Source organism: Chelmon rostratus, chromosome 21, assembly GCF_017976325.1.
Source record: "Chelmon rostratus isolate fCheRos1 chromosome 21, fCheRos1.pri, whole genome shotgun sequence".
NCBI lineage: Eukaryota > Metazoa > Chordata > Actinopteri > Chaetodontiformes > Chaetodontidae > Chelmon > Chelmon rostratus.
In genome coordinates this window covers 1,127,889-1,149,457 of record NC_055678.1, presented here as the reverse complement: position 1 = coordinate 1,149,457, position 21,569 = coordinate 1,127,889, and the positions used below count along the sequence as shown (strand labels likewise).

The 21,569-nt window shown below is 45.4% G+C and overlaps 1 protein-coding gene across 2 annotated transcripts in view; it reads right to left on the bottom strand.

Annotated features, from left to right (window-relative positions):
- Positions 1 to 109: 109 nt before the first annotated feature.
- The window catches only part of LOC121624660 (rho GTPase-activating protein 44-like), a 76,983-nt gene continuing 55,523 nt past the window's right edge, over positions 110 to 21,569 (bottom strand). For both annotated transcript variants that reach the window (XM_041962464.1, XM_041962465.1), the window contains exons 12-19: positions 21,064 to 21,145; positions 20,884 to 20,964; positions 18,200 to 18,313; positions 16,678 to 16,769; positions 16,398 to 16,578; positions 9,663 to 9,778; positions 8,342 to 8,728; positions 110 to 4,989 (exon numbers count right to left, since the gene is read on the bottom strand). In XM_041962464.1, the coding sequence (XP_041818398.1) occupies positions 4,832 to 4,989; positions 8,342 to 8,728; positions 9,663 to 9,778; positions 16,398 to 16,578; positions 16,678 to 16,769; positions 18,200 to 18,313; positions 20,884 to 20,964; positions 21,064 to 21,145 (1,211 nt within the window). In that variant the 3' untranslated portion in view covers positions 110 to 4,831. The remainder of the gene's footprint in view (positions 4,990 to 8,341; positions 8,729 to 9,662; positions 9,779 to 16,397; positions 16,579 to 16,677; positions 16,770 to 18,199; positions 18,314 to 20,883; positions 20,965 to 21,063; positions 21,146 to 21,569) is intronic.

Here is a 21,569-nt window from a genome sequence, read left to right as displayed (position 1 = left end):
TCCGGCCTTCACTTCCTGTCACTGCTGCAGTTTTATACCAACGTTCAGTGGACTGAATCACTTTCTTTTTGTTTGAGTGAAACAACATTTACAACAAAAGCACAGAAAATCCAAGTAATAGAAAAACATTTTTAATAGTTTCAACATTCGGATGAGGTTCATTTTATTTTTATCGTACTGTACACTGTGTTCCACTCGGTGACCGGGAGATAGAGCGTCCAGGAAAAGGCATTTCCTCTTTAGCTCCGCTGCGTCACCACAGTTTGACACAAAGAACTCCAGAGATTCCTCGATCAGTCACGTGTTCCCTTTTTGTTTTGGCCCCCGTTACTTGGAACTTGAACTTGAGCAAAAAAAAAAAAAAAGGATGACTGAAGATGTATTAGCTGCATGCACCACAGTGTAACCTAGCAACAAATCAGACCTGTATGCAGCACTTCCTGTTTCTCTCTGCGTGATTTCAGTGTAAGGCCACAGGAACTCTGAGTCCTCTGAAGGTTCAGTGTTCTGGCCACAAACCGTCTTCTCTCTGATCGTGTTAGCTGAAGATTTGGATTTCCAGACAGAGGCTGGATGTGCTTCACTTATTTGTTCTAGATAAAAATGGTGGAACGTACTTTACCAGCGGAACACAGAGGAAACAAGGCGAGAACAAACAGTAAATCATGAATGTTTCAATCAACTAAAAGAAGTCAAGGGCACCACTGAAGTATTCTTCTTTTATAAAGGTCGGTCTATTCACTTATAAAAAATAAATACAAGCACATTTATATAGGAGCAAAGATGAGACATATTTCATAGGCATGGTTAGAAAGCATGCTGCTGAGTTTCACACAGGACAATGTCGAATCACCCCCCCCCCCCTTCACCCTCTTTTACTTGAAACTATGTCCACAACACACACAGTCCACCTTCAGCTCGACCTACGAGGTGAACGTCGTCTATCACCGGTACATTCCACCTATCCATGTAAAAAAGGCCTTCAGTGCTCACAGGGCATGCTCGGAAAGGCTGTCGTCCACTGTCTCTGCCCGACAGGCTACTGTTAATAAAGTTGTATTTGAACACTGTATGTACAAGCTTTAGTTTGAAACCCTTCAGTACAAAACAAAGAGCAGCACATTGGAACAGAAACCAGGCAAAGACGGGATAGAGCTTTCAGCTCAGCACAGACACGTTTTCACTGTTCTGAGGTCAGCGTTACGTTTCTCTTTAAATATGAGAATTATAAATACTGGTGATCATATCTCATGCTGTATTGATTTGACCTCAGAACCCAGTAATTGATCTGAATTGGAGTTGATCAGTTAGTAGATCGATGGATTAACAGAAATTAATCAGCAGCTGTTTTGATATTTTTCACATCTTGTTTCAGCGTCGATATCATGAGGACGTCCTGCTTTTCTTTGTCTAACAGGAGAGTAAACACACAAACTACAGACTGTAGTTATTACTCAGACAATACGAACATCACTTTGGGCTTTTTCAATATTTATGGACCAAACGATGAAGAAAATAATCAGCAGATCAACTGAGAATGAAAATATTTGTTTCTTGCAGCCCTAAATTGTAAAAAACCTTTTTCTCTTTGATTCTGTAGTTTTTCTGCTTGTGAAAACGTTTTCAAATATAGATCTAATATCTAACATGGGGGACATGAACTGTGTAGATCTTTGCATTCAGTCACGAAGTGAAACCTTCTGTCCAACAGTCAAACTAAAAGCCAGAGATTCAGCAGTTTCTCAAACCCTCCTGGAGTCAAGAGGTTAATTCTTCTGTAGCACGAGCACGATGAGCAGTTTCTGTTTATAAAATCTACAAACTAGATTTAACCTTGAGCCTACGACAGCGCCCTGAGAGCTGCTGCACTGTGTGACGTCTACTCCATGTTTGAATGTGAATATTGTGCTCGAACCAGAACATTATAATATCATCTGTCCAGTATAATGTTATAATGTCCGTCGTCATTTATAGCATTTGTATATATCTCTATGTATTTAAATTGCTCCCCCGGCAGTATATACAGAACATGTTTGTACAGACTCTCCAGTATTTACACAGGTCCTCTTCAGGGGGGGAGGACGGCCGAGCAGCACAGTGACTTTGAGCCTGCGTGGTGAATGTTCTCAGGACGAAAAGGAAGCCCCCCCCCCCAAAGGCAAATAACAAACTGCTGCTGTCGTACACAAACCTTTTCACTCCAGTTTTATTGATTTCCTAGTTTTCTCTGAAGGTTTTGATACGACAGCAGGGAAATTCTGGTCCCGTGTTTCGATGCTTTTTTTAATCCTCGGATGAGATTCACGTGTCGTGGAAACAATCACAACTCTTCACACCTCGTAAAAAGTATTCAGAAATATATCTGTATAAATACTCTCATCAAAATAAACACATATACACATATCTTTGCACTTGCCTCTGGTTCATTAACACAGACCAAAAATATCAGCATCGTCAGACAGAGATCCTGAAACTGCAATGAGGGGGTGGGTGAAGCTGAAAGTGCGCCGTCAGAAAAAGGAGTGTGCTTATTTTTCCACTGGGGCTGCAGTTTGGTTGTTTTCTGATAAAAATAGCACCTTTTTTCTGGGACTGTGACTGTTTTCAGTTCTTTGACAGGATGTGATCACATGTTGTATCACCTCAGAGCAGGAGGACAAAATCTGGTTTATGGAGAGTGAAGTGTGCCATCGGAGCAACTTTTATTTTTACCTGCTTCATTATAATACAAACTATTAGAAATATGCATATGATGTATACACTATGAAACCTAAAGCAGCTACAGTATAACTGATGTTTTTTAATCATTTAGCATCCTTCAGCTTGTGTTTTGTTATCAGGCTCACAGCTGCGCTATGTTGTGGGTTTTTCTGTTGGCACTTTTGGACGCTGTCGCGTTTCCATTAGTCCACCAGCCGCGCCTGTGATGGACCGTCTCTCTGGAGTCAGGTCAAAACAAGCAAATGGGCTCCTTCATCATTCAGGGACATTTAATTTAACGTAGCCTCTGCTCTTATTGAGACATAACAGATGCGCCATTTCATGTCGTCATCAGCTGAATCATACCGGTCTGATGGTAAGTAGCTGGCTCCCAGCAGTACAGCACTAAAGACGGACTCAAGACAAGCGCGTCAAGCTGTAATGTGTGAGTCCGAGTCCAGCCAAGCCAACACAAGTGTATGTCCAGCTCTCACAAACCCACCTGCCCAGAACCAGACCACCAGCCGGCGGACACGGTGGAGCCTTTAGCCGACAGCTACAAACAAGCACCGCTCAGGGTGAACGTGACAGGAGCGATGGAGGCCAGGTGGGACAAAAACTACATCATGTCATTCCGCTGAACCACAGCTGGTGGCAGTAGCGCGCGGGGAAGTTCAGCAATGAGCCCGTAAAGGCAGAGAAGAAGAGGACGGCGAGCCGGCAGACGCGGACGTAAACGACGCACAATTCAAAATAAATTTACACCAAATGTTTGGGTGAGAAACACCAAATGTAAGAAGAACTTTGTTCGTTTACAACAAAACTCCACAGGGCACATTTAAATAAAGTCCCGCCCACAGAGCAGCAGCAGGAGCTCTGATTGGCTGCACTCTAGCCAATACATAACAGCTGCTGCTCTGTGGGCGGGACTCAATTATGAATTTAAGCGAATGTTGTGGTGGCACACTTCAGGCACAGCAGCACCAAACCTGCACACTGTATGTAGTCTCTGAGCTTATCGCTCTTCACACTGAAATGACTTGTTGATTGACAAAATGAAAAATCCCATAAAACTTCACCTGCTGCCACAATGATCATGTGTAATCACATGTGTTTCATTTCCATGCTAACTAGACTTTTTGCATTTGCCGAAGCCCTTCCAACCTTTCCCCTCTGTACCTTTCATAAACTATTCATCTCATATATTTAATAGCTCCCTGACAACATCAGCGATATTCTATCTGGAGGAAACGGTTCTTTTATAGCTCTGCTGTAGATACAAAATATGATCTGATCTGATATATAGTGTTAATTGTATCATATATTCTCAAAATGTACAGTATAAACAATAAATATTCAGTGACTGATATCCTGATTGAATGCCATGTAAATACAGAGAGCGATTTGGGCATTTAACCTCTTTGCAAACCTGGTAGTTATTTTCCTAAATGTCTAAAACATGCATTCCTGTTTATGCTCCACGACACCAACAGTGCAACATCATATAGTACAATTACCAAACACATATAAACACACACACACACACACTTTCCAAAACGACATACTGGCACACTCACAGTGAACGCTCAGGTGGAACAGAGATTCAGGGGTCGTTGCCACCACATGCCAGAACGAGGCATTTTCAGCTGACGCCCCTGAGGACCGGAGGAGCAACTTGAGATGGCAGATAAACAGCGCGGGAATGAGGAAGAAAGCCTTGGTGACGGCAGGACGGGTGTACAGTACCGTGTCCTTCCTCCTTCTGAAACTCACTCATGAGAAGCAGCAGCAGCAGCAAAGAGCGCTCATTCCTCCCAGCGGCCGGTTTCCAGTCTCATGTGTGGAGTTAAAGGCAATATTGCAAGTGAATCAAATAAGGCAAAAAGAAACAAAACCAAAAAATATGTTTCCAGCCAAAAAAACTGTGTCTGATCAAGTCCCCTGACAACACCTCTGTGATTATTGTGAGCATGTGGAGTTGTTCCTGTAGTTTTTGTTATTTTCTGGAGGAGCTTGCTTTGACAGGTCGACCCCTCTGGATGGAGGACAGGTGAGGCGTAGCGATGAGATCAGACGATGCAGCAGTAGCGTTGAGTTTCATTGAATCAGCCGGCGGGGGAACTCAGCGGCGTCATAGCACTGTGCTCTCGGATTCTTCCTCCGACTCCGCTCGGGCGCTGGACGACTCGAGCAGTGCCACTGAGTTCCTGAAGGGGGAGATGTGGGGCAAGTCAAAAATACCGTCCAGTTCCACGTTTATGATGGGGATGTCCAGGTTGCAGAGAGAATCTGGCAGAGCAGAAACACAGACAGGATGTGAGGAGAGGGAAATAAAACGCTGTCGATGTGGGTACAAACAGGTTGCAGAGTGAAACAGATCATTCCGGATGCGGTTTCATCGAGGCTGGATGATGTTACACACAGCATGTGGGTCATCGTAGGTTCAAACCATAGTTACACTATGAATAAATTAAAAAATGCATGATCGGGATGCACGATATACAAGACAGCTTATTATATTGGTGAATAAATAAAATCTGATACATGGCATGGCCAAAAGTATGTGGACACATCACACAATTAATCAGCTGCTCTAACAGCCTCCACTCTCCTGGTTTCAGAAGGTGTTGCACCAGATGTTGAACCTGCTGCAGGAGTTTGCTCCTGTTCACCTGTAAGAGCATCAGCGAGCTCCAGCACTGATGATGGATGATCAGGTCTGGCCTACAGTTGTGATCCAGTTCAACCCAAAGGTGATGGAAAGGGGTTGAGGTCAGTTCTTCCACACCAAACTGGGAGACCCGTTTCTTTATGAAGCTGCATTGTTCAGGTCCTCATGTTAAAATTGTTGCCCTGAAATTGTCTTAATGTCACCATTAAGGTTTCCCTAAATTGGAACCAAAGGGCCAAAACATGAAGTATTAACAAGGTGTCCACAAACTTTTGGCCGTGTAGTGCATGTGTATTTAATAATGTTAATTTATAAGCAGTTGTTGTAGGATAGACCAATGACGGCATGGAGATAAAATTCAAAACTGTGTTACAAACAGTTGTTTTCACATGATTTCTATAATTATATGAGGTAATTTGTGCAAATGAGGTTTCAAAATTTAGAAATAAAGGTCAAAGCTTCAAAAACTCTAGATCCTACAATTCCCATGATGCTCAGTAATGTTTTTATTCAGTCGCTCTTCGTCCTCATCGTTCAACCTCTCTGTGGTGATGTATGATTAGAGTGCCTCTTTAATGATAAAGCTGTTTTTAGATCATCACAGTATCAATAAACTGATAAACTGCAGAGATAAATGAGAAACATCTGTATCATCAGAAACATCTGAATCATCAGAAACATCTGTATCATCATCAGTGTTTTTAAAACTTGGATAGAAATTATTTTACTGAAAATTGGCAAAAATGTCAGTATCGTGCATCCGTACTGCCACACCTGACTCAGACATGATCAATGACCACTTCAGTGAACACCGTGAAAACCCAAAAGCACCAGATCAATGCAGTTCGTCATACTCGTGTATAAACCAGCTCATTGACCGGAGTTTGGTGCAGGTCACTCGTGAGGATGATGACGTCCATAGTGTGATGAACAACTGCACAGACAGGAAGTGTGCTGACGGGGGAACAGCGGTGGGCGGTGGAGTGGGAGTGTGGGGGGAGGGGGGCAGTGACTGTCAAAGCCGGGGTGGGGGGCAGCTGGAGCAAGGCATTATGGGTAGGAATCCTAAGAACAGAAAAGGTTGGAAGGTTTCGGCATCGACTGGGCGGCCCCCTGTAAGCCATGCATCGCGTCAGGCTCAGCACCCATGCAGCAGAGTCCAGATGTAGAGCTGGACTGAACAGGTCCATGAGGGGAGGGGAGGCTCCAGAGTGAGGCTGCGGCAGAGCAGCGAATCAGACAGAAACCTGATCCAAAAGCTGCGTCCGCTGGCAGCTTCACCCTGCCCTGGGATGGCAGAGGGTTTGGAGGGGTGGGGAGGTGAGGCTTTAGCACAGGAACTCCTGCTTACCCTGAAAGTCCCTCTCACACACAGATTCACACTGAACCTCTCGGCTCATACCGCTGCAAGTGAGACAATAAGAGCAGTGGACAAGAGGGGAAAGTTAGACCGAGACATGATCAGAACCTGCTGGAGACGTTGATGTAGGTCAGCAGAGTGAAACGACACAAGCTCACAGGATGAGTGAGGTGTTATCCTACGACAAACAAATCCCACCAAAAGACCACAACCAACAGAGCGTGAGCCCGTCTCTCTTTGTGACTTACAGTTACCACTGATATAACGGCTCAGTGATTACATTAAACAGCTGGGAACTGAAGCTTTTACCAAACAGGACTCAGACAGGAGCACACAGAGCATTTGTTGGGGACTATTTTCAGCGGCAGATGAATACACATTTGGTGCTGCAGTGCAGATAATACAGCAGCAGGACGGTGTGTGTGGCTCACCGATAAAATTTGGAAGCATTTATTCATGTGGACTGTAACGTACGGAGCCCCTAAAGTGTCATGAAGAAAAAAAAACTATATCGTACGCACGAGAAATTAAAACTGCTCCGGCTTGATTAATATTTTAATTGCCTATTATTTAGCATATATCCATATTTTTTCATTGACTACAATAGCCATAATTAACCAATATTGATCCATATAAAAGGCGCACTGTCGGTTTTTGAGAAAATTAAAAGCTTTTAGGTGTGCCTTAAAATACGGTAAATATTAAAATCAGATTCAGTCGTGAACGGAGCCCAGCTGGCTATTGTTGTTGCTACCTGTCTGTATAAATGAACGAGTGCATTAAATCGTGCGCACGGTTTAGTATCTCGTGCGCATGATTTTTTTCTTCATGACACTTTAGGGGCTCCGTAGTAACTTCACTACTTCTACTCCTGTTTAATCTGTTTTATTCTACTTTACATTATTCTTATAACATGAATCCTGATCAGATGTCTCTTTTTGTATTGCCTGTTGTTACTTTTATATCTTATTTTATTGCATTTTATGTTTATAGTAAAGAGGAATAACATGTCCGACTTGTTAATAGAATCAGTTCGTTGTTCGTTTTGGTCTTTTCATGCAATTTGCTGTTAAAATGAAAAATATAGAATATCACCAGTCTCATCCTGAGATAATTCAAATATCTATCCCCTCCCTCCCTCCATGAAACACAGTAATATGTCCTCTGTGTGTATTCATATTCTAATCCTTCACTAAAGGTTTCTGTACTCAGTCTGTGTATCTGGAGGCAGCCCGAGCATCAAAGTTATTAACTCGTCTATTCTGTAAATATAATCTCTTCCAACCAGCAGTAAAGTACACACATGTCAATATTCACTCACTGCTAGGTGGAAATCTACTGTACTACAAAGTAGAAATTAATTCTTATCCCTAAATCCTCGATCAGCTGATGTTTTCTTTGAGTAAAGTAAGATTGGATCATAAGAATGAGTTGAATTTGTTGACTGATGCCATTTTATTTACGTCCAATTCAATTCATTCATCACAGTCAGCAGTAAGTACTGGGCTCAGATAAAAACTGAATGTTTTCAAAGTGAAATACGTCTTAGTACTTAAAAATCAGTCCTGGTGGTGTGCGGGTGTAGTGACGTGTTGTGTGATACACCTCACCTGTGGACATGCTTTCCCCTGGAGACAAACCGTCCAGGAGACCTGTCGCGTGCTCCAGAGGCTGGGGGCTGGTGCCGGGCGTGGTGGGGGGCTGAGGAGGAGGTAAGCTGGGCCTCTGCCGGGGCGGCTTGGGGGTCGGCCTCGCCTTGGTGAGAGTCCCGGCCAGCGAGGGCGGAGAGGAGAGGGACGGGGTGGTGGCCATCTGGGCCATCTGCCCCGGGGAGCCGATGGTGGCGTATCCCTGCGGGTAGCTGAAGCCGTACGGGGAGGGGGTGCTCGGAGGAGTGGGCGACAGGCTGACGGGAGACGGCTGACCTGTCGACTGGTCGGACATGGCTCCCGTCTGGCAGTACGGGCCTTTAGGTGGGATCGGGGCCAGCTTCTTCGCTGCAGAGCAAAACAATAGACCTCGTTATGGAAATATTACAATGCAATGATATTTATCACCTGATGTGCAGGACGGAACAGCTGGACAGTAAAAATATAAAGTCTGAGGAGTGTCAGTCCTCTCACAGGCTGCAGGCATGATGGGCTCTAAACCGTGTTCGGGAGACCAATGACTGCCTGCGTGGTTTAATTAAAGGTTTCTGTGATTCTGGAGTGCTTCAGTGCAAAAATCAACGCTGCCTGTTATTTAATCTACGACCTGACAAGCAGAGTTAAAAATGACAAGATGTTATGTTGTGAGTCTCAGAACTCCTTTTTGCCCTCGTGTGGGATGTAAAGCGTTTTGTCTGACAGTGTGATGACTGTTTGCAGCACCATGAAGGGAAACACGTTCTGTGATATTACTGAGATATTTCACTTATCTATTTATGTTTCTTAATTTTGAAATTGTTGTGTAATTTCTTTTTCCAATGTTTTTCTTGTAAAGTTCTGCGTTTTTTCAGTGGAGCCATGGCTCCACTGCAAGCATGAATTAATAAAACCAAACCAAACCAAGTTATAACTGCTTTATTGACAGTATTTAATAAGAAACTTAATTCACTGAACTGATTTTATTTGTGCAAAAGAATAGAAGAAGAAGAAGAATTGCTCTTTGATTGCCTGCAACTTTTTTTTGATTGAACATTGTGCTGCTGCAGCATTTATGCTAATAACACTCATGTGTTCTGGTACTGACCAGACAGATCTCCACGGTGACTCTGAGACTTATTCAAACTTGAGACTGACGTGAAATTGGCTGCATATTTCCAAAACGCTGTGCATGTGTGAGGTTTTTAAATGCCAGAAACTCATTAGTTTAAGAGACAGAAGAAGCCAGCGAAGTTAAAACAATTTCATGACATGTTCAGACCAGATCACCACACAGCTGTGTTACCTCTCCTCAGGGTGTGTGGGCTGTGCTCTGAGTGCTGCGACTGTCCACTAGAGGTCACTGTTCCCTGGATTCCCTTCTGTCCGATCACTGGAGACAGCTCCTTGTTCTTCAGGGTACTGAGGAGAGAGTGAGGAAGACAAACACACGGGAGTTACAAGATAATCATGCATCTCACTTTAATGTTATGGCAAAGCTGTAAATCTCTTGGCATATTAAAGAAATATGAGATCACCCATAGTTCAATGTCAGATTAGCTGAGTGACCACTGTGGCAGACGGACATGTCGTCTATACTGCAGTGCAGCAGAAGCAGTTCAAAAATCCCAAAGAAACCCTGATGGCTTAATGGATTTTCCTTATTTTACAGCGCAGAGCAGCCAGAATGCCAATGGGAAGAGGGCCTGAAGGTCACACCGTAACCACTTTATACTCTGACTGACTCTCACTCAGCAGATGAGGCATGAATGGATGACTGAAGCTGCTCGGATTTAAAGTCCGGGCGGAGCAATGCACAGGAGCATCTTTGGGCATTCTTCCAATGTCGACCATAACAACGTCATCGCCTGACGTCGCCGTTCAAGCTGTTTCGCTTCAGCGTACCTCACTGTGTCGTTTTGGTTCGTTTTCAAGGTCTGGCCTTGCAGTCTACCACTCGGGGCTGACTGGGCCCACTGGTATGACTCATTACCGCCCACTTTTATAATGGTATGCACTGAAAGCTTTGAATTTCCTTTGTTGCCTGGCAACCAGCTCCTGAATATCCTGGCAACATGGAAAGTTAGGGATTGGATTCATGGCTATTAAATTAAAGATGGATCTGATAATGACATTGCTAAAGAGCATTGATTTCCATGACTGACGGATGCACAGCCAAGGGAACGAATCAGACAGAGAACATGGCGGCGCCGCTGGGAGCTTATCGACCCTCTCTCCTGTCTTTGTCCCTGCGGGACCTCCTTTCATTTGTGTGTGAGCTGTGTTGGAAGTACGAGTACGAGTCAAGCAGGGGTCTGTATTTACCTAGTCAGCTTGGCTCCTCTCTCCCGGCTACAGGCACAGGCTGCCCATGGAGGGGGAGCGGATAGGGGGGTGTTGGGGGGTTTGGGGGAGCCCAGGAACAGATCGTGACGAGTAAGAACGAGCGGGGGTTTGATGTAAAGGGTGGAGCCGTTGGTTTCGGGCAGGGTCGCATGCGAAGCGTCGGACAGGGAGGCCTGTTTAGGCAGGTGCAAGGAGCTGGGTTTGGGGTTGGAGTTGACGTCAAGCTGCTGAGGGGAGGGGCAGAGGGAGTGGGGGAGCGGGGGCGGGCTGTAGCCAGCGCGGCGGGGAGGAGGGGACGGGCCGGGAGGCACGGATTCGGGACTGGGAGCGACGGGACGCATACCCGGAGGTGCTCGGGTGTAGAAATGGTGGTGAGGGAGCGAGTAGGAAGAGCAAGAGGAGGAGGAGGAAGATGAGGAAGAAGGGTAAGGGGGAGGCAGCCTCTCCTCCTCAGGGGAGGGGTAGGCGTAACAGGAGTCCGACCAATTGGAGGACGCATCATCCGAGCTGCAATGATAAACATATGAGTGTCTCGTGGGGAGCTGAGCTGGTCACCAGAGGCTGAAAGTTAAAGTGGATGAATTCGTTAGCATGTGGAGGTAAAGAGAGGCGGGATGCGTTGGTCTGTAAGTTTGGTCCAACATGAGGGAGGAAATCAGACGAATATTAATGATTCTGTCAGGGGGGGGGCTCCAGGGGGAACAGCACAGAGCAAATAAAGAAGAGGTGCTCATGAAAATCCTCACAACATGGAACTAAAGCAGAAGAGTCAGTCACCTCATCCATTGCAGGGCCTTGCGACAATGGATTGTTATGCTGTTAATGATGCTCGGACTAATGGCAGAAACAAAGCAGACACATAATTCATGCACATGCAACAATAAACCGTCTCTCCTGAACCACGAGGAACTTCTTCAAACTTCATCCACACGTTGTTTCGTAAAACCCAGCATGAAGAAACAGACAGACGGACAGGAAATGAATTCGGGCTGTAAAAACCGAAGATGAGCGGGTGTGAAGAACCGACATGCTTCATCAGAGGCGAGACACCGGGGGTTCACACACAGCTGACGAGGCCGGAGGAGGGGCTTTTCGAGGGGGGGGGGACAGCCACAGACAAGAAAACGTGGAGAGCAGACTGTTCTGGTGTCGGTTGCAGGACGCAGCAGCACACGCGGTGGGAGGGGGAGAGGGGCGGCAGCAGGTGGGAGGCGTTTGGGAGGAAACAGGAGGACGGGGGCACGACAGCCTTACCTGGCTCGGTCGCTGCTAGTGGGAGGAGGGGTGGGGGAGGGGGAGGCGGAGAATTCCCCAGGCTGCTCGGGGACGAGAGCGTCAGTGGGCGGGGCGGGGGGATGCACGCTCGGTGGCGTGGAAGAGCTTTTACGCGTAGAAGACGAGCCCCTGCGCGACACCCAAGAAGTGTCCATCACCCTGACACCCATGCTGCAGTGGGACAGAGATGCACAGCCAATCAAATCACGGGAGGGCGTGGGTGAGGTTCAGGGGGTCACGTGTCCGCACCCCGCACAGGTCGTCAGGGGTGCTGCGTGGGGGTGAGCTTCCCTGTCTCATCTGTACCATCAGTGGAGTGAAAAGGCCTGACCCTGGATCAGCTTCTAGAGGCACTGTACTCCACCCACACAGCCTCGATGGGTGTATGTTGATCTTTAGCATGCAAGAACAGGGAACAGTTCATCTATATATATATATCTATATCTAACATCAATGCATAATTCCCTTTTCTATGACACATTCTCCTGCAGGATGACGAGTGAGGTGAAATGTTCTGTGTTTTCACGTCCGAGCAGTTCGGATGAACTGAAAAAAACTCGAGGAGGAGTTCAGTATTTTGGGAAACATCCTCGTTCGCTTTCCTGTCAAGAGTTAGATGAGAAGATTGAGACCTCTCTCAAGTCTGTCCATTATAAATGAAGCTAGAGCTAGCAGGTGTTAGCTTAGCATAAAGACTGGAAACAGGGGGAAGCAGCTAGCCTAGCTCTGCCTGCCAGCAGCTCCAGCGCTCACTGATTAACACATCGTACCTTTTTTGTTTGATCTGGACTAAAACTGATGGTTTTATGGGGTGCGACTATTTCCTGGTTATTTCCTGGTTACTTCCTGGAGTCTCCGGGTCTTTTTGTGTTTGCTCCATTTAGGTTTTGTCCTTTAACTTCCAGTTGCTTTTACAGGCAAAAAATCTCAGTCCTGATTGGTTCTCGCAGTCTACTTTAATATGCTGCTGTGTTTGTCGAGCTGTTCCCACGCTTCCAGTCTTTATGCTAAGCTGAGCTAGCACAAACATTAGCAGAAAGGAAATAAGTGTATTTCCCAAAATGTCAAATGCATTCTTTTAATTTTACACTATGATGGAAATACAGAAACTTACTGAACTCTGCAGTTGGCGAAGACTAAACAACAAGAGGCTGAACGAGTTTATCCAGGCCAGAAACTGCAGCCACGCTACTTATGCAAACACAGAAAGAAAGAGCTGCTTTGTTCATGTCACCCATTTGTCACCTCACTCTGTTGGAGACATTGAACTATAGGAGTCCAAGTGTGTCACTTCAGGCATTAAACACACACACACACACAACACATGACAGACAGATGCTGTCAACAGGCAGCTGAGACGGACAGATGCTGAACAGACCGATGAGAGGATGGCTGGACGAGAGGATCCATACTGTACCTTTGTATCTTCCTAATGCTGCATAGTTAAAACAGAGACAAGCACAATGAGGACAGGAGCAAGGATCGCGGAGGACAGAGTCTCCCCGCGCTCGTTAACAGCATCGTTATCAAAGCAGAAGAGGAACTTTGGCAGGATAAACTTTAAAAAGACAAGAGCCAAGATGGAGGAACAAAGGGAGAGGCCGGCCCGGCAGGAGGCCGCGAGGAGTCACGCTGAGTGTAATGAGGAGGGCGATTTGAGGGGTGAAATGTTCTCCCCGAAGAGCTCCAGCCACGACAAAACCCACAGAGGAAATTATTGTTCCATTCAACCCTGATTAGGTCAAACCGTCCCTGATGGATACAAGAAAATCCCCCAAAATACTGCAGTGTGGTTGGTTAGCATTCATGGATCACGCTACAACAGGCACACTGCACGGCCAAATGTATGTGGACACCTGCTCTGTTTGCTTTGGGGACTTCTTTTTTCTTCATGGTTTCCAGCGAAGGGAAAAGTCATCACGACAGCACCACTCTCATATCTGTCCAGTAAAGATGAAGCTACAGCCAGTTAGCTTAGCTTAGCATAAAGACTGGAAACAGGGAAAGGAAGGAAACCAACACCTCTAAATCTTTAATCAACACGAAAGAACAGAAACAACAAACTGCTGTTATTGGAGGTCATGCGCTGGACTATTTCACGGCTGGAAGGAATGACTTCCTGGACTGTCTGCTGGTTGCCTGGCAACCTCATGGTGACGACAATGCTCCAGGAAATACACCTCCAGTTTACAGTCTTTATGCTATGCTATGCTAAGCTAACCGGCTGCCTGTGGTTGCTTCATGTTTGCTGAACAGATACGACAGCGTATTAGCAAATTTCCAAAAATACCAAACCATGTCATGTGTCATGCAATTTTCCAGCGTCCACATACTTTGTTCATGTGTCCGTATACTTATGGCCATTTGGTGTTCTTTTACTGCTAACTATCTCGATACCTCTGGTTATATTTCATTGCTGCACCACAGATGCTGCCCAGCCATTTTTCTCTTTCTCACTGCAGTTTTTTCTACCTCGTATGCACCCTGTAACCTCCCTGCATGACGCGGCACAAAGCCCCAGAGCAGCAAACGTTAGTGCCTCAACGTGAATAAACGTTTGAGGGGGTGTGCACTAATTAATATTTAAAAATGCAACTTTACAACCGTGTCCAGACCTAAATGTGAAATCGTTTGATGGCCTCTCTTGAAGGCAGCAGCAGCCTCTTTGTGCTGAGCCTGATGGTTCTGAGGAGGGTTCTCTGTGTTCCTGCTGAAAGCTGAGCTCTATTGATCAGACTCGGCCCTGGTTTAATTAGCTGGGCTACTTGTGGTCCCCGGGCTGCAGAGCTCAGACTCCCCGCAGGGCCTGATAAGACCGAGGGTGTATTAAAGCATCACAGAAAGAGACACAGAGACAGAAAGAGAGAGAAAGAGACTGGTTTTCAGCTAATCCTCCAAAAGCTTGAGGATTGTCAGACTCCTCATTTCACAGACTAAATGTCATCGCTCTCTCTTTTCTCACTTTCTCACCTCTCTGGCTCGGCTGCATAAAAAGCCAGAAGGCCGGCGCCGCAGACAACGAGCAATCCAGCATTCCTTCCATCCACCTCGCGGTGAAACCGAGCTTTCCGCCGAGGTCACTTCTCACATGAAACTCGTGTAATCAGTGGAGAATTCTCCTACTCTCACCTCACGTGTCCCGCCCTGTCAGGAGGCAGTCATGCAGAAGCTTTACGTGCCTCCGGGTAAAGCTAACCTGTCAGGTGAGCTGTCACTCAGGATGCCCGGTGAACGAGGCTGTGAGGACACGGCAGAGGTGGAGGAGACTGCTGATGGATTCGGAGGCTGAGTGACACGACTGTGTCAGTGGATTTTATAAAACCGGTTTCCTGTGACTTCCCACAGTTCTGGTCTGTTCAGCCGGTGTTTTACTATCATACCGAACACGTCTGCAGCTCAGTCAGATGTGCTGAAGCTGACAGATCTTTGTGGGTGTACAGTTTAAGTTCTGCGCTGCTGCTGCTGGATCTCTCTGCTGCTGATCCCTGAACTCTTCATTTGGCTCCATCGTCGGGTTTTAATGTGTCCAATGCTTAGCGTAGCATGCTAACATGCTTAAAGGATAACTTTCGTTTTTTACAACCTGGACCTTATTTGTAGCATTAAATACGACCATTTACTCCCCCAGACAACTTTGGTGGCATTTGGAGTCGTTTTGAAGAAATTAGCCCCAGAGGAGCGGCGCGTATATCCGTATAATGCGAGTACTCGGGGCATCCATGCGCAGCCTCTATATAACGCATAATCTGCGGTGAAACTTGTTCATATTCCATCATTTAGTTATGATATGCTGGTGCTATTCCCCTCTGAGCCCGTGGTGGCATGTTATCAACATCCGGCGTCTCTAAGTTGTCTGGGTGAGTAAATGGTCGTATTTAATGCTACAAATAAGGTCCAGGTTGTAAAAAACCAAAGTTATCCTTTAACTAAGATGGGTGAACATGACGTATTTTACCTCCTAAACATAAGCATGTTAACACTGTTGTGAGGCTTAGCTTAGCTTAGCATAAACTCCATCCTGAACACACAGACATGAGAGTGGCGTCAGCCTCCTCATTTAATTCTCGCCGTCTGGCGCCTCAGGAGTCTGGTGCTGGAACTGATCGAGGAAACGCAGCTTTTGTTGTGAGTGCACTGTTCTCAGGGAATAATCTGCAGATCAACACACCTTTCTGGAAGTCCTCCACCCGCCCACCTACAGTACCTGTGACTGTGGATGAACCTTGTTTGTGGTTTTGTGCCGTTTATTATTGACTCTTTCTGTTCCTGCTCCCTAAAAGCCAGCCTTTACAACCGTATGCGACTGATATATGACTGTAACAAAAAACCCCTCCATCATCTGCTCTTCTCTAACGTCTCACATCTTCACAATTTGGTCATAGTCCCCAAACTGCAGCTAAACGTGTTTGAAGAGTCGTACCCGTCCTTCTTATAGAACTCCAGCATCATGTTGTCCGTGGCGACGCTGAGCGGCCGCCGACTCTGGTCGTTCTGCCTCCGGTCGATCTGATCCATGTCCGGAGACGGCATGGAGCTGTAGTTGGCGTTGTGGTTGGTGTGGACGGGGCTCCCGTAGTTCCCTGTGACGTTGAACTCGATCTCTGATGGCAGAACAGGACGAGAAACGCGTCAGTCTTTTCTTTAAAGTCACGCCTCCGCTGAAGAAACAAAACTTCCCTTCTTGTTTTACCCCTCCTCACCTCCGGGGAAGAACCAGTCGGCGTGCTGGATGATGGGTTCGATGATGCCGACGATCTGCAGGGAAACCGTGGTCATCATCTCTGTGATGTTGCTGCAGCGGACAGAGAGGAGGCAGACGAGGAAAAGTGATTTACACAGTTTCATGATATTACAGAAGCATTAAAAGGAGAAAATTAAAACCATTCGGTGAACGTTGGTTATTAAAACACTCATTAAAAGTTAGAGAGGGATAAAGAGTTTGTAAGATCTACACAGAGATATGAGGGAGTTGTCCTTCACCCCTTCGTCACCATCATCATCATGAATATACTGTATGATAAAACGTCTCCTGGAGACGTGCTGGAGCCTCGGGCCTGTTGGCCATCTGGTTGTTAGCACTGAAAGCACTCTGAGCTCTGAACGGTATCATGAAAATACCATTTCAGACTTCAGCAGATGTAGAAATATAGACATTTATACTCTAACGTGGTCGTCATTCGTTAAAGTAGAATAAACAATAAGCATGTTTGAAAAGTAGTTCCTAACTTAGTTCCTCCTAAGTTACTAAAACACCTGGGCACTGTAGTTTTTACCAGATGTTACTCAAACAAGAGTAAAAGGTGGATTTGTTGGGGATTAGTACACTTTTGGTTTTACCCTGGCAGCAGGATCACACGAGCATGTCTCACCTAAAAGTGTCTTTTATATTGTTTAAATTCTCATTTTACACGTCGTTGCTTAATTCAATTTAAAGTGGTTCACAGGGCCCATATCTCAAAAGCAAAACTTTCCTCCATATACCCAGATATTAGTCCGTACCGTGTCAAATGTAAAAATGTGGAAGCATCCCTCATCCATATGTACTGGTCCTGTTCAAGCCTTAACAAATATTGGAGGGAAGTTTTTCAAACGCTTTGCTGGGTGTTAAACATTAATTTGGAACCAAACCCACTGACCGCTCTGTTTGGGGTCATGGGAGGGGAGGGGTGAAAAAATTAACTACGACTAAGCAGCGCACTTTATCCTTCGCCTCCCTTTTGGCTCGATGAGCAATTCTACTCAGGTGGAAGGATACCTCCCCTCCCACTCATGAACAATGGTTGGAGGACATCATCTCCTGCCTTAAATTGGAGAAAATCAACAATCTAATAAGAAGTTCCAGAAGACATGGGGTCCCTTTCTAGAAGCATTCCAGAACCTGTAATGACTTGGCCCGTGAATACAGCTCAGCTTTTTACACTTTTTACTCTCTGATTACACATGGTACTACAGTGATCTGTTACAGTGACTAGTGAACTGGCAGTGACAGGGGAGGGATTGATTTATTGTTATTTAATTTAATTTTTTCCTGATATATGTTATTTGTGCATGCTGTGATTGATGTACACCTCGATTCATTTTCTGTCTTTGTAACACCTATGTAGTGCTGCACATTTATTATATTGACAAAACTTCAATAAAAAGTCTTCAATAAATCTTGAATTTAAAAAAAAACTCATTTTAAAGTCAGTAAACTCGTGTGTGTGTATCTCTGCTTCTTACCCCTCGTTGTGCATCCACAGCAGGTTCGGCCCGAGGACGATAGCAATGTTTCCAGGCGTCATCTTGTTCACATCCTGGTATTCGGTCAGTTTGGAGAGGAATTTGATCAAATACCTGTTAGCACAGACACAGGAAACAGATCAGTCAGTGAAAACATTACTTTTATCAGGGTTCAGCACCACAGTGAGAACATGTTACACAGACTGTAAAGCTCTTGAAGCTAATTTCTGATTTTGTGCTACAGTTTATACGTTGAATAAAACGGACTTCATTATATCAAATGAAAGGCTCCTGTGTAAACCTGTGTGTTCCCTGTGCTGTCTCTGCTTCCTCCCCAGCTCTGCCCAGGTGTGCTTCATCTGATCGCTGAACGAGATGCACCTGACCTGGGACTGAAGCGTGAGGACTGCAGGTCTGGCTGCTTTCATCCTTTGTGTTGTGTTTTAGGTTTGTGTCTTTGGTCTGCTTTGATTCACTGTTTCTCTGTCTTTAGGTTAATGAATCTCGTGGATTTTGTAGTTTTAAAAGTGTTTTTTTTTTGTGGTTGAGTTGCAGCAGTGGTGAAGTGTGGTTGTCCCATAGTGAGACCATTTATCTCCAAACAGGCAACTTGTTGTAAGCAAAGAAAAGCAGCCATGTTTTCAGCTCGATGAGAAGCTAAATGTTTTATTTCACTTTAGAAATAGTCAAGTTGCTGCTGCAGCTGCAATACATAAAACTAACAGCATCAGAGCAGGAGGTCGAACCAGACTGTTAATAAGCTGCTTCGTTAAAGAGCGACTGGGACGAATGTAAAGCCACATTCCTGCTGATCTACTTTTCTGTCAAATGAGACATGTAAAGTGAGAAATGTGGGAAATAACAGAACAATACTGAGCTGTACTCGTGACTCCACCCTGATGTCTTTGGGGTTAAACATGTCCAGACTTACAGTGTGTGTGTGCAGCGTCGTGGTGACAATAAGTGCACTGAAGCTTATTATTACAGCAAACTATTATTACTATTTTCAGTGTCTTCGGGGGTTTTCTGAGACCCAGAAACGGGCTCGCTGTGTCTCTGTGGCTGAGCTGAATGACTCATCCTGAGCTGAACTACAGCTGAATGAACATCAGGCAGCTCATTCCAGCGAGCAGCGATCATCCGGACAGGTCTGACGGGTCTTCTCAGAGGACGACTGTCTAAAAATACGCCCTATTTGTGCGATTCGATGATGACACTGACAAGAGCCGCAGTATCTCGCTCTTTCAATTTCCCCCCCATCCCGTTCTCTCCTCCTCTTCCTTGTGCATCTCCTCTTTTTCTCTTTTGATCACGAGACAAACCCTCCGGCGAAAGCCCGCCACTCGTCTTAATCCGGCAGCAAACGGAGCAGCGGCTCGGCCGGAAAGCCTCCGTCTCAGCAGCGTTTCACGCGGAGGTCAGCGTGTTTTCTCTCCGGCAGGCGTCGATTAGAAGCCTCGTGGAGGCTTGGAGTGATTTTTCTTCAGTCCGCTGACATTTCCTGAGCAGCTGAGAGGATGAAAGGTGAAGAGGAGGCAGGAGGAAGGAGAACAAGGCCGCGTTCTATGGACGGGGGTTTGATTGTTGACGGTTTGACACGAGCCTTGATTTTCAATTTTTATCTGAAGCAGAAAGTCTTTCAGCTCAAAGCTTCAAAATCCCAGTTTTTCAAATAAATGGTGATATTTAGAATAGAACCAGTCTAAGGAAAAGACTAAAACCATTCCAGTGCTAAGTAAGTGGCTGAACCCTGATCCTCCATCATGCAACGTAAGGTCCGGTAATGGAGCAGCAATGTCGGCCTATTCATCCACCACTACTGTTAAACTATGTGCATGCATTTCTTCCTCTTCATCAGACACACACATACATTTTACTTTGAGGATGTGGTTTCTTTTAATTTTCTATGTTTCAGGTGGAAAGTGGATAAAGAAAGACTGACATGTTAAAGTTAGCTGTTAAAGCTGCTGAATTCAGTTAAGTTAAATAGTTCAATAAAACAGTCAGGTCTATATTTTGTTTGTTCAGGATGTGAAATGCTGAACTGAAAGCTTCAGGCTTCACCTTTAACCATAAAAAATCAATTATGACAGTTCAGTTATTAAAGCCTAGAATGTATGCATGCACTCAGACCTGAAGTGTAAAATGTAAACACTGATCAGCTGATCAGCTTTAATTCCTGCTTCACCATAATTGGCTCAATCTTCAGCTGTGTGTCGAGTAACATCCAATCATATCCATGCAGGTGCACAGCAGCTGCTGTATTCTCACCACCTCCTTCCTCTTCCTCTGCTCTTTTCATATTTCATGACATCCAATATTTAATGTGAATTCAGCCACACTGTGAAACCACAACCTGAGATTTTATGCTGTTGGAGGTTTTTTGTCTTTCCCAGTAAAAAATGTCCACGTACGTATTGAAGACAAACATTTTCCACTGGAGTGAACTGAACCAAGCAGCCATATTTTTAATTAAAAAAAAGACTTAAGTCACTCAGAATTCACAGCAAATTAGAGCTAAACTAGACAGATTTGAGTGAGGGATGAATTTAGACATTTATCTGAAGTCTGAGGGATTATTGAACTGTCTGACTCCCTGGTGGCCTGGAAAAATTAAGCCACATATGAATAAACAGGATCCAGCCGAGGACCACGAGGAGCGAAACTTGGAAACAGTGACTCACTTGAAGTTGTTGTTGTTGGCGGGGGGTAGTTTCTCACAGGCGCTGAGCAGAGCCTGCAGTCTCTTGTCTTGATCCTGAATGCTGCAGACGACAGAAAGTGAATACAGGTTGAAAAGTTCAAGATAAAGTTACGCCATCACCACCGATCTAACAACAGCACGGGACTGAGAAGATACAGACTTGGAGGCCTGGATCCAGTCGTTGTAGAGTTCATATGTCATCAACGGCTCAGGGAGCTCCCGCAGGTACGACTTCAGAGCACCTGGAGAGAAGAAATGAACAACATAAATGCATGCACTGAATGGATGTTGTGCATATACAATGAACACACAGTAAGCAATGTGAGGGAGGATGCCATCCCCCTTATTAGCAAAATGACCAAAATGCATCCCCCTCGTTTGGCTGCCACCCCCCCTCTGCATCCCCCTCGTATCACAGAGTGTGCAGCAGCTGAGGGGTTGTTTAGCTGAATATGTTGGTCTAGTCTAGATCCTTTCTAAGCATCAATGGCCCTGACTATGGCTCTGAAAATCTTCTTTAAACACTATAAATACACAAGTTTAAACTATATTACAGCCCCTACGCTCTGTAAAGTGACAAGTAAATGGGCTGGATGATAAACAGACTGTATTGAAAAAGCACTTTTCAAGTCGTCCTGACCACTCAAACCATTTCACAACATGATT